Source organism: Salvelinus sp. IW2-2015, unplaced genomic scaffold (genome assembly GCF_002910315.2).
Source record: "Salvelinus sp. IW2-2015 unplaced genomic scaffold, ASM291031v2 Un_scaffold1057, whole genome shotgun sequence".
Lineage (NCBI taxonomy): Eukaryota > Metazoa > Chordata > Actinopteri > Salmoniformes > Salmonidae > Salvelinus > Salvelinus sp. IW2-2015.
The window spans coordinates 240531-254541 of record NW_019942710.1 but is presented as its reverse complement, the minus strand read 5'-3'; the positions used below and the strand labels follow the sequence as shown (position 1 = coordinate 254541).

At 41.9% G+C, this 14011-nt stretch overlaps 1 protein-coding gene and 1 long non-coding RNA gene across 2 annotated transcripts in view; both read right to left on the bottom strand.

The window, feature by feature from the left end:
- The window catches only part of LOC112069599 (chromodomain Y-like protein 2), a 44452-nt gene extending 41984 nt beyond the window's left edge, over positions 1 to 2468 (bottom strand). The window contains 1 exon segment of the mRNA XM_024136938.2: positions 2210 to 2468. Coding sequence (XP_023992706.2) covers positions 2210 to 2233 — 24 coding nt within the window. The 5' untranslated portion in view covers positions 2234 to 2468.
- Positions 1 to 14011, bottom strand: part of LOC139024134 (uncharacterized) — a 247225-nt gene that overhangs the window by 70878 nt on the left and 162336 nt on the right. The gene's annotated exons all lie outside the window — the stretch shown is intronic.

The window sequence follows — 14011 nt, the reverse complement described above, 5'->3', positions numbered from 1 at the left end:
TTCAATGTTTCAAATTTGATTCAGATCATTTTGATTCAACTTGCATGGGATTTAACTGGCCTATATGCTGTAGTTCCTAATTGGAAAGTAAAAACTATAGTTCAAATTCCTCTTCTGCAAATCATAGCTTCTTAATTCTTCTAAACGAAGTGTATCATAGTCCTACAGTCTGTTAGGTAGCCTAAACACACCTTCATGTGTAACACACTTACAGGCCTACATTTCATGAATACAATTCAGGAGCCATACAGAAGGACACTATTGATAGTGAAGTCTTCCTCTCGCACTTGTATTACCACATGTGCTTGAACCAGTTCACCTCACCTCACTTACTGGAATACACAGATCTATGTGCAAAAAAGGCACTTCCAGAAAGAACATGTGCTAACTGTCAATTTCAATAAGTGATCGTTTTGACCGTCAGAAATTGCATTTACGTTGTAGCCAATTAATATGCTATATGAAATGTGACCTGGGCTTGTTAGGTTATATAGAGCAACAGACCTCCCATCAATTAAGTGCATTTGTCATTACTACATTTTTTAATGTCAACTTTTTACGGTGCAACGATTAAAATGACTGAATATGGATTCAAACACCTGAAGAGGAGTATTTGGTGGAAAGTGGACATGCACATTTCCAACTACGTCAGCAAACACAGGAAATGTAGGCCTTATGACAATGTTATTCCTAATGACTAAAAATGACTTGTTATTACTAATGGCTCAGTTGGTAGAGCATGGCGGTTGCTACACCAGGGTTGTGGGTTCGATTCCCAAGGGGAGCCAGTATGAATATGTACGCACTCACTCCTGTAAGTCGCTCTGGATAAGAGCGTCTGCTAAATGACTCAAATGTAAATGTAATGAATAAGAATTATAAATCAATCACTACAGCCTAAGGAAAACAGTCAGATGGGGATAATTTCAGAAGCCATTTAAACAGCCTGAACCATTTCTCAAAGCAATAGTGAAACAATGTCACAGAGAATTCCTAGCCAGTAAATCAGAGGAAAGCACACATTTTAGTTTTGACAACAAACAGCAGGAAATAGCTCACAGCTGAGAACAAGCACTAATGTCAACCTGGTCAACAGTTGATGGTGATATGCCACACAATAGGTCAAGTACAAAGCAACTTATTTACCTATCTGGTGATGATCAGGCAATCCAACTAGTTTATGACCTTGTAGTGCAACTGGTATAGGCCATGGTGAAAAGAAACTGAAACATGGTCGCATGACATCACTCCTCCAATAAAGAAGAGTTGGAGTCAGCAACATTGTCAACAATAAGCACAATACAAGCATGGAAGACTGACCAAGTTGTTGGCAGCAATAAATCCAATCCATCACCATAAAAGTCATGCCATCCCATTGGGCCAAAACTGGTTTAATCAACGTTGTTTCCACATCATTTCAACCCCCCAAAAAGCAATGTGATGACGTTGAATCAACGTGGGAAACTGATTGGATTTGCAAAAAGTCATCAACTTAAGGACATCTTTTTTTAGCACAACTTTTAACCTAAATCCAAGGCACCATGTCATTGATTTCACGTTGAATTCACGTTAGTTGAAAACTCAACCAAATGTAGGCCTAAATCAAAACTAGACGTTGAACTGACGTGTGTGCCCAGTGGGATGTGCGCGTAATCATCGAGACCTTCTAGGCTATTCCATCCATCCATCACCCAACATTTGGCAAACTTTGCGCCCCGGAATTGTTGAGGCGCACATTCTGGCACGACACATGCATCATCTAGTTAAACCACAATAACTCCATCGAAGCTTCTCCACTACATTGTTGTCACCTCCACTAAATGTTTGCTAGGCTAATAATACATTGCCTATCCTCTGGCATGCGCACCTTCCTAAACATCACCCGTCTGGAGCAATTTAACGTGTCCGTTTAGTGCTCCTGTCACTTTATCATGACTTTCAACTCGCGCGACCGACAGGGAGTTTATATTTTATGATCTTATCGCGAACTCGAACACTCACAACTCTATACAATTCACCCGATACAAAAGTCGCCGAGGCACATCGAAAAAAAGACGAGCCTCATCTTCTCGAGAGGGTTGGTTAGTTTCGCCTGTCAAATGGTTTAGGACTTCGTTTTTTCTCCATTAACGAGGACCTCCCCTTACTTCCTAATTCCAGTATTCGTCAATATTACTGAGTATTTCGCTTAGACATGGTTTCACAGTACCTCGTAAAGGTCTCCCGAAGCCATCCTGTGGTGCGGACTTCGGCGGCGCGGCGTTCTTGCTTGCCTTGTTGGCTTTTTTGGATCCTATTCGCTCGGTGTTTTGGCGAAAGCCCTGATAGACGGGTATTAGCGAACAGCCTTGTTATTCTGAGCCAGCCGCAGTAGCAGATCATCAGACAGTGTCAATCGAGCCCGGCGCTCTGCGATGGATCGCTCTTCACTTAAAACAAACAACCAAGGGGAGATTGGGGCGGTGCTGTTTATTCAGTGCCGAGTGGATGACTGAAATTAGTCAACGTATGAACGTAATCATGTGTGAAATGCGCTCCAGTCCCCTGTGCTGTAGAGGTAGCCCAATCTCCATGAACCAAATTGTTGATGAATAGACGTCTTCCGTTGAGGGACACCAAATGATGAGTCAAATTTGCTTTCCTGTCTGTCCAGTTGAATTGAGACGATCATTTGAAGAACTAATTGGTTTTATAATCAATTTCACCTAGCACATTTGTTATTGTGAGTAATGCGATGTAGTACATTTGATTAGAGAACTGTCATTGCTCATTATAGTAGACATATTGCCCTCTTCCATTTTACTGCAATTTTTCACATTCAATGTTAAAATGACACGATGACCCTGACACTCACTGTAATGACTGTTCTCCATGTAATAACATGGTTGTTAACATTTATTTACCCTAAATCAGATAGGCCTACTTTTACAATAGTGAATGGATTACATTTACTCACCAGGTGTAAATTAAATGCAGAATAAAATAGGCTTGCTCCTCTGAATACCTTCGTGTTTTAGTTGGTGCCTAAACTCAACTGGTTATTAATTTAATTAAGAATACGATTATCACTGCTTTTTCAATACTGACATAGTGTGGACTCACATTTTTTTATTTACATTTTAAAACCTAATCCTTCAGAACCTGTTGCATTCCACATCCAGGGTTGCCCAGCCTTGACTTGACAAATGGGCAATAGTCACAATGCAATGCAAAGAAGACTGAAGACAGTGATAAGCAACAGTATGGTACTTTCAACAATTGTGCATGTCACATCGGACAATTCTTGACAGTTTACAGTTTAGTGGAAAGTGTATGAGGGAAATAGATAGATAATTTAGATTTTATTGCTCTATATATTATAGTCATGTGATACCCCTTTAATTGGCTGTGGTTTGCTTTCATATTAAACTCTTAAATGCTCAACACACATTTAGCCCCTACTCACCAAATATTTAGAGATACTTGGATTCTCTCCACAGAGACATACAGTAGGGGTTATTTGTGTTCCAGTAAGGCTATGTGTGTGTGTGTGTGTGTGTGTGTGTGTGTGTGTGTGTGTGTGTGTGTGTGTGGTGTGTGGTGTGTGTGTGTGTGTGTGTGTGTGTGTGTGTGTGGTGTGTGTGTGTGTGTGTGTGTGTGTGTGTGTGTGTGTGTGTGACAAACAAACCACACCCTTCAACCCCACCCCATCACAACGCCCTCTAAGCCAACACAGCAGCACGGTTGATGCGAAATTAGGGCTTGTGGAACTTCCTGTGACCCCATTTACTGTCCCCTGTCTGCGTCTCTCTCTCCTACTGCAGTTCATACAGCCTCATTCTGAATCATGGGTTTTCCCTGGCCATTTAATGACAGGCAAAATAAACCATGGAGTTTCCTCAATGTTGTCAGAGGTTGACACCATTTATAACTGTATAACAAACCCTCTCTTGGAGTATGAAACAAGTGCTGAACATTTTTGTGAGAAGGATTTGTAGGGATGTTACTGGCATGTTAAAACATTGACCTCAGACACGTTTTGCTTTTAAAATTAGGGACATCTCTGGCAGCAAGGGAATGAGGAAATGACAGAGGAGGAAGTCTAGTCTGAGTAGATTCCAGTTTGCTGTATGAGATCCCTCTGAGGATAAGTCACCTTTTCCATTTGCTGAGAACTGTTTGGACTGTTTAGCCGGAGGTGCACCAACACCAAGTCTATCATATACCTCCAGCGGCTCTGCATTTCATTGTATTTGGCATGACTAGGCAAAGTGTTATGTGCAAAGCAAGGCCAAAACTGAGAGAGGGAGAGAGAAGAATAAGAAATGACATCCCTTAAAAAGTTGAATTCTCTGTATTTCTAGTTGTGAAATCACTATACGTTATTGGTATGATGGACACAAACGTCTCCCGTCTACAAAACCGCTGTAGGCCTGTACAGTACTACTAAGATATGATGGGGTTATAAATTATAAGTGCTCCTGATAAGTGCTACAATGMCTTATGACTGCATAATAACCCATCGTACCTGTTGACCTTAAGTAACATATTACTGCTGCTTTGGCAAACGCCCATGTTTAGCCATGRCTATTTACAGACCATGACAAAGGGTTTATGCCCTTCACTGTTAGAATGACAACACAATTATCAGGCACAACGGAAGGTGTGCCCTTTTGAACACATGATGTCAGCTCTCTGTTTGCACTTTCACCTCATACCTTACTCCCAAATCATTTGTCACAGAGAGCAARAAGGAGGAAGGGACAGAACTGCAAGGACTCTACTCTACTTTGGTTATACAGCAGTGAATRTAAGCCTCTGTGTCCTACCTTCTATATGTTACCAGACAAACCCAGCAGKAAAGTAGTGGGTGTGGTTTGTGATCACTTCTAAATGTCATACATGCCAGTGTTTGTCTAATAAAAAAACAACCAGTGTGAATCCAACAGCAATGGTCATTTTCCATAGTCTATTAAAATTTTAAAACCCCATTTTACACTTCATCTATTCTAGAAAATCTGAACTGGTATGTTTTGCCATCAAGCCTTTAAAGTCATGGTGCTTATGTGGCTTGCTTCTTTGACAGAGCTAGGTTTTAACAATGCCTTTTGCCTCTGAGGTGTTCAAACTATCAAAAAATCTGCTACAAAAGCCTTTATCTATCTCAATTAATCCCCCTGTAGTTTACACATCAAGGTTCAGCCTGTCTTTTACAGCACTTGAAGCCATTATCAACCAATAATATTTTGTGTTTGAGCCACAGAGTCCTCACAGACATATTTGACCTTGTATCAGTTGGGAGTGATTACTCATTATGATATTTAAGAGATTGTCTTTCTCAAACAATCTGTCCTCCCAACAGACTTCACCCAGGTAATTGTTTGATTTGTCTTTTATCAACAATGGCAGGCAGTTTCTTAAGTTTCTTAAGTCCACTGTTGTTACATTGCATCAGCAAGATGGTGTCACCTCTACGCAACACATTTATCAGAACTATCATATATTGTTGTGGATGCCTTTCATAAACAACTGATGTGTGCAGAACACTTGCCCAGAGCAGTAAACATATGGCACATGATATAGTTGAGTCTTAAATAATTTTCAAACAAATCCACAAATTTATTGTTAAACAAACTATAGTCTTGAGCAAGTCAGGTTAAGACATCTACTTGCTGCATGTGTAAGCGATGTGAAAATGGCTAGCTAGAGTTAGCGGGTACGGCAGCTAATTTATGTACAGTAAACTTTGGGAGACCCGTCCCTCGCCCCGACACGGGCGGCGAAACCAGGGACCTTTTCTGCACCCTCAACAACCAGATCGCACCCACGAAGCGTCGTTACCCATCGCTCCACAAAAGCCGCGGCCCTTGCAGAGCAAGGGAACCCTACTTAAGTCTCAGAGCAAGTGACGTAACTGATTGAAATGCTAGTAGCGCGTACGCCTAACTAGCTAGCCATTTCACATCCGTTACATGACAACAAGTAATTTTTACAACAATTGTTTGCAGACAGATTATTTCACTTATAATTCACTGTATCACAATTCCAGTGGGTCAGAAGTTTACAATACACTAAGTTGACTGTGCTTTAAACAGCTTGGAAAATTCCAGAAAATTATGTCATGGCTTTAGAAGCTCTGATGAGGCTAATTGACATGTTTGAGTGAATTGGAGATGTACTTGTGGATGTATTTCAAGGCTACCTTCAAACTCAGTGCCTCTTTGCTTGAAATCATGGGAAAATCAAAAGAAATCAGACAAGACCTCAAGAAAAAATTGTAGACCTCCACAAGTCTGGTTGATCTTTGGGAGCAATTTCCATAAAACATTAAATAATTCACCTTTATTTAACCAGGTAGGTAAGTTGAGAACAAATTCTTATTTACAATTACGACCTGGCCAAGATAAAGCAAAGCAGTTCGAACATACAACACAGAGTACACTGGAGTAAAAAAACATACAGTCAATAATACAGTAGAAAAAAATAAGTATATACAATGTGAAAATGAGGTGAGATAAGGGAGGTAAAGGAAAAAAAAAGGCCATGGTGGCGAAGTAAATACAATTATAGCAAGTAAAACTGGAATGGTAAATTTGCAGTGGAAGAATGTGCAAAGTAAGATAGAATAATGGGGTGCAAAGGAGCAAAATAAATAAATGTAGGGAAGAGGTGTTTTTGGGCTAATTATAGATGGGCTATGTACAGGTACAGTACTGTGAGCTTCTCTGACAGCTGGGGCTTAAAGCTAGTGAGGGAGATAAGTGTTTCAGAGATTTTTGTAGTTCATTCCAGTCATTGGCAGCAGAGAACTGTAAGGGAGAGGGCCAAGGAAGAATTGGTTTTGGGTGTGATCAGAGAGATATACCTGCTGGAGCGCGTGCTACAGGTGGTGCTGCTATGGTGACAGCGAGCTGAGATAAGGGGGACTTTACTAGCAGGGTTTGTAGATGACCTGGACAGTGGGTTTGGCGACGAGTATGAGCGAGGGCCAGCCAACGAGAGCTACAGGTCGCAGTGGTGGGTAGTATATGGGGCTTTGGTGACAAAAGGATGCACTGTGATAGACTGCATCCATTTTGAGTAGGTATTGGAGGCTATTTTGCAAATGACATCGCCGAAGTCGAGATCGGTAGGATGGTCTTTACAAGGGTATGTTTGGAGCATGAGTGAAGGATGAAATAGGAGCAATTCTAGATTTAACTTTGGATTGGAGATGTTTGATGTGAGTCTGGAAGAGAGTTTAAGTCTAACCAAACACCTAGGTATTTGTAGTTGTCCATATTCTAAGTCAGAACCGTCCGAGTAGTGATGTTGGACGGGCGGGCAGGTGAGGCAGCGATCGGTGAAGAGCATGCATTTAGTTTTACTTGATTTAAGAGCAATTGGAGGCCACGGAAGGAGAGTTGTATGGCATTGAAACTCGTCTGGAGGGTTGTTAACACAGATTCCAAGAAGGGCCAGAAGTATACAGAATGTGTTCGTCTGCGTAGAGGTGGATCAGAGACTCAACCAGCAGCAAGAGCGACATCATTGATGTATACAGGAAGAGAGTCGGTCCAAGAATTGACCCTGTGGCACCCCTATAGACTGCCAGAGGCCCGGACAACAGGCCCTCGATTTGACACACTGAACTCTATCAGAGAAGTAGTTGGTGAACACAGTGAGGCAATCATTTGAGAAACCAAGGCTTAGGTCTGCCGATGAGGATGTGGTGATTGACTGAGTCGAAAGCCTTGGCCAGGTCAATGAGTACGGCTGCACAGTATTGTTCTTATTGATGGGGTTAGGATATCGTTTAGGACTTGGTGTGGCTGAGGTGCACCCATGGCCAGCTTGACCAGATTGCATACGGAGAAGTATGGTGGATATCGAAATGGTGGTAATCTGTTTGTTGACTTGGCTTTCGAAAACCTTAGAAAGGTAGGGTAGGATAGATATAGGTCTGTAGCAGTTTGGGTCAAGAGTGTCCCTTTGAAGAGGGGGATGACTGCAGCTGCTTCCAATCTTTGGGAATCTCAGATGACAACAAGAGAGGTTGAACAGGCTAGTAATAGGGGTTGCACAATCGGCAAGATCATTTTAGAAAGAAAGGGTCCAGATTGTCTAGCCGGCTGATTTGTAGGGGCCAGATTTTGCAGCTCTTTCAGAACATCAGCTGACTGGATTTGGAGAAGGAGAAATGGTGTGGGCTGGGAGTTGTTGTGGGGGGTGAAGTGCTGTTGGCGGGGTAGGGGTAGCCAGGTGAAAAGCATGACCAGCCGATGAAAAATGCTGATTGAAATCAATTATAGTGGATTTATTGGTGGTGACAGTGTTTCCTGTCCTCAGTGCAGTGGGCAGCTGGGAGAGGTGTTCTTATTCTCCATGGACTTACATGTCAAGATTTTATCTGAGTTTGTGTTGCAGGAAGCAAATTTCTGCTTGAAAAAGCTAGCCTTGGCTTTTCTAACTGCCTGTGTATATTGGTTTCTAGCTTCCTTGAAATGTTGCATATCACGGGGGCTGTTCGATGCTAATGCAGAACACCATAGGATGTTTTTGTGTTGGTTAAGGGCAGTCAGGTCTGGAGAGAATCAAGGGCTATATCTGTTCCTGGTTCTAGATTTCTTGAATGGGGCATGCTTATTTAAGATGGTGAGGAAGGCATTTAAAAAAARAAAAATCAGGCATCCTCTACTGACGGGATGAGATCAATATCCTTCCAGGATACCTCGGTCAGGTTGATTAGAAAGGCCTGCTCGCTGAAGTGTTTCAGGGAGCGTTTGACAGTGATGAGTGGAGGTCGTTTGACCGCTGACCCATTACGGATGCAGGCAATGAGGCAGTGATCGCTGAGATCTTGGTTGAAAACAGCAGAGATGTATTTAGAGGGCAAGTTGGTTAGGATGATATCTATGAGGGTGCCCGTGTTTACGGCTTTGGGGTGGTACCTGGTAGGTTCATTGATAATGTGTGTGAGATTGAGGGCATCAAGCTTAGATTGTAGGATGGCTGGTGAGTTAAGCATGTTCCAGTTTATGCCTGAAGGTATCACGTTCATCTGTACAAACAATAGTATGCAAGTTTAAACACCATGGGACCACGCAGCCATCATACTGCTCAGGAAGGAGATGCGTTCTGTCTCCTAGAGATGAACGTACTTTGGTGCGAAAAGTGCAAATCAATCCCAGAACAACAGCAAAGGACCTTGTGAGGATGCTGGAGGAAACAGGTACAAAGGTATCTATATCTTCAGTAAAACGAGTCCTATATCGACATAACCTGCAAGGCCGCTCAGCAAGGAAGAAGCCACTGCTCCAAAACTGCCATAAAAAAAGCCAGACTATGGTTTGCAACTGCATACGGGGACAAAGATCGTACTTTTTGGATAAATGTTCTCTGGTCTGATGAAACAAAAATAGAATTGTTTAGCCAAATGACCATCGTTATGTTTGGAGGAAAAAGGGGGATGCTTGCAAGCTGAAGAACACCATCCCAACCGTGAAGCACGGGGGTGGCAGCACTTCACAAGGGGCTGGTGCACTTCACAAAATAGATGGCATCATGAGGCAGGAAAATGATGTGAATATATTAATATATTGAAGCAACATCTCAAGACATCAGTCAGGAAGTTAAAGCTTGGTCGCAAATGGGTCTTCCAAATGGACAATGACCCCAAGCATACTTCCAAAGTTGTGGAAAATGGCTTAAGGACAACAAGGTCAAGGTATTGGAGTGGCCATCACAAAGCATTGACATCATCCTATAGAAAATTTGTGGGCAGAACTGAAAAAGCATGTGTGAGCAAGGGGGCCTACAAACCTGACTCAGTTACACCAGCTCTGTCAGGAGGAATGGGTCAAAATTCACTCAATTTATTGTGGGAAGCTTGTGGAAGGCTACCCGAAATGTTTGACCCAAGTTAAACATTTTAAAAGCAATGCTACCAAGTACTATTTGAGTGTATGTACATTTCTGATCCACTGGGAATGTGAAGAAATGTGACACATTCTGACATTTTACGTTCTTAAAATAAAGTGGTGATCGTAACTGACCTAAGACAGGGCATTTTTACTTGGATTAAATGTCAGGAATTGTGAAAAACTGAGTTTAAATGTATTTGGCTAAGGTGTATGTAAACTTCCGACTTCAACTGTACATATCTCACAATAATCTGAAGTCACTCAGACTCAACTGTGTAATGGCACACCTGTTATCCTGTGACACAGTACCTGAGGTGTTTGAGAAAGGTACACAGCATAGAACCTTGAGAGGGTTTGGAGGCTTATTGGGATGGTGTGTGTGTGTGTGTGTGTGTGTGTGTGGTGTGTGTGTGTGTGTGTGTGTGTGTGTGTGTGTGTGTGTGGTGTGTGTGTGTGTGTGTGTGGTGTGTGTGTGTGTGTGTGTGTGTTGTGTGTGGTGGTGTGTGTGTGAAGGCATCAACAATGAACAGCGTATGATATCCTATCAACCCTATAGGCCAGAAGATGATTGGGCAGAATCCCAAAATTGTCTTCCAATCACACGAACTAGGAGAATGTCCCCTCTACTTTTATTACACCCTGTTCCAGGCTCTTCAACCACGGTAGAGAGGAAGGGGGTATGCACCATTCCATCCCTGATACCTCAGTTCTGATGCAGGGGACAGGGCTGGCCCTAGCCTTTTGGGGGTCCTAAGCAAAGTTTAGTTCGGGGCCCCTCACCTCGAGTACAACATATTTTATTGGACCCCCTCTTGACGGCAGAGAGAAAACATAAACATTTTAGAATTTGTTTCCTGCAATTCAATTTTTTCCCCCATGGGGCGTAGAGATAATGATGCAGTTTAACCCTTTACACTCACACCCATAGACAGGTTGAAAATGGCAGATTTGGGCACTGATAAGCGCCTAAATTGAAACGTGTTGGTCTGCACAGTAGTATACTATATATTAAGTCAGAGCTCAGACTCTGTGCTTCACAGCGCTGTACGGGTTTTGACTGACAGCTGTTCTGAACATGCACACATTTGCGACAAGGAGTTCCCCCCATCCCTCCCGGTAATTATCTGAGTGAGGGAAATGCTGTAAATTAAGAGGACTCAATGTATTTTGAAAGATGAGACATTGATGATTAAAGTAAATACCACTTTAATGTCATACAAGCAAGCCAAATGTGCACTCCACATTTTGTCATCATTAAACTCATGTCATATACAGTCATAAAACTCATGTCAAACATTTATAATCACTATGTTTGATGTACAGTTACAAGATGACATGGTGTCATATCCTGGGTTGTTCTGAACAGACTGAGGCTGTGTTTGTCTATTGTGAAGAAAACACAAACAATGCACGCATAACTCCTTTCTATACACACCAACATTACACTCTTTCTCTAAATTTCCTTGTGAAAGCCTAACATTGCAAGATCATATTTTGTAACTTAGCTAGTCATGTTGGCAATAGAAGACGCTTTCAAATGATGCCCACCTGACCCAGATTGTGATTTATAATGGACTGTTTTTGGATTGCGTAAACAACAGTAACTGTGTGTTGGCGGGGATGCAGGGCTGTGTTCCAGACAAAACAACTACAAGTGTGCTTGCTCTAGTTGCTCAACGGCACAGCTAGGAGAGCTCAAAAAATAACCTTATAGTTGGAGACTTTTCTTTGAGTCATAAAGTGCATTGAAATTACTTAGGAACTGTTAACACTTCGGAGAGATGTGTATTTACTTGGAGACACCAGTTTCCTCTTACTCAAACCCTTATCACTGTCGTTGTCTTATGTTGCACCTACCCCACATTTTTCATATTCTTATCATGTCACTGAATGTATTCAGAGTATTTTCACATTTCGTTATCATGCAAATGTGTACAGTAAATGTAAAATTCACAGTGTAATCAACAGTGTAATGTTTGGAGTCGGTCTTGTGTTAGGTGAACTGTTGTGTCCTCAACTGGTCTAATAATATTCCCATAATCTCCAAACTGTTCCCTTTCAATTGCTACCATGCTTATGCATTAAAAGCAAGTTAAAATCAAGTTTGCTGCAATTCTACACATTTTTCCATGGGGCGGAGAGAAGATTTTGCAGTTTTATAGCTAATTTCCTGCAATTCTATAGATTTTTCCAAGACTTATGCCATATCTGAGTGAGAGTGACTAACGAAATCAATGGGGGCCCCCTGGAGGTCAGGGCCCCTGACCCTGATTACTACAAGTTTAGACAGCTGGGTAGACTAACTTACCAATACCAAAATAAATAGCTGACAAGGGATAATTGAGTGACTGTCAGTGACTGACATAACAAGAGAAAAACTGCTGATGCACAACCAAATTTTGAAATTGCACCTTGTATATTCTACTATTCTAATTCTCAACGTAAAGTTGAGACCCAGACTGAGTTCCTAAAAAATGATGTTTTTTTGGGGGTCGGGGGCTTGCCTGGTGGCCACGGGGCCCTAAGYGTTTGCTAATGTCTAGGGACGGCCATGACACGGGGTAATGTGTTTCAGCTCTAACAGGGTTAAAGCATAATCATGTGGCAGATAGCCAGGAGAGAGGAGCAGGGAGCACTGCATATGAATAAATAAAGCCTTCTAGAGAGAGAGGAAGAACGTGAGTTAGTGAGGAAAAGAAACAAGAGAGATAGTGAGGAAAAGAGAAAGAGAGACAGAGAGAGTAAGCAATAGAGACAATGACAGATAGGGAGAAATAGCAAGAGATAGACAAATTATTAAAGGACAAATGAAAAATGGCTGCCACGAGTAGGGTTCCAGAATTGGGGTTAAACAACATCCTGATGCTGAGTCGATATCATTAATTGTGTGAGAAATGGAACATGCACCACACCAAATGTTTTTTAGAGAGCTGAATATTTCCTTCTGCACCACAGAACAGGCAGTGTGGTTACACAGTAACAGTTTGTGAATCCTTAACCAGGGTAAGAGGAACCATTCCAGTCTATCACAGCAGCCATTCCTCCTCGCAGCATGCTACACATAGCTTATTATTTTCTCTTAGGTGGCCCGTAAAGGATTCAGTCAAAACCAGTCATGAGGCATCAGACAAAAGTAATACATAACTTCAGGCTTTATCGCCTTGTGTGAGACTCCCCAGAACTTTGATTTATTTTGCTCCTCAAGTGGCTGTTCGTTCTGGAGCAGCCTATGCTGGGGAATTACTTGTATTCATCATTGCCAATGTCTGGGGTAGGGATGTTCTCATTGCAGAAGAGCAGAAATAGGTTTCTTTCTAAAGCAATGCATTGGGCGGGGGCAAAATGAAAACATAGAGCTGTCCCATTTCAATGCATTAGAAGAAAAAGGAAACTGGATTGGGTGAGCAACGCTCGCATAATGATCACCCTTGTTTGAGACCTGCAGACTTGCATTAGCCAATGCCCAGACTTTAGCTAGCATGCTAACACAGTCATATGGCAAATATACAACATAGTTTCAAACCTGATTGTTCACATACATTTTTGTTAGCATCACCAAATATGCTCTGTGTGTTTGACAGCAGCCCTACAGCACCATGTAAACACAGTTGAATAAACTAGCCCCTAACACTGATCTTAGGCCAGTGTTTATATTTTCCCCTTTCCTCAAAGGTTACGATTCAAAGAGTGTAAGCTGACCTAGATCCTACATCAGTTCCTAAGGGCAACATCTAGTTGGAGTTATGTAAACACTACCAGGAAATGCCAACTTCCTCATTGAGTGTAGGAGTGTGTACTGTGCACACAGTCTCTGAACAGTATAGGGGCTATGTCACAAAGCAGCATCAATGAATTAGCCAGCTTTAACCACTTTATATTTCTGATTATCTAGATTCTCTAAATGTCCCATATTCAAATATTTTTATCCAACCTTTTATTCAACACTAATCTGGGAATTAAAATCCAGTTTCATGGACCCTGATGAAGCCAACTCCTGAACAAACAAAATCAGCCTTTGTGGAGAGTCTCTATTCAAAGTKTATAAAAGTTAGATGGCTAGCGTATTGATCCTATTGTGCAACATAGAAATACAACCCCTTTGGTCCCCTTGGTGCAGAAATACAATCTTT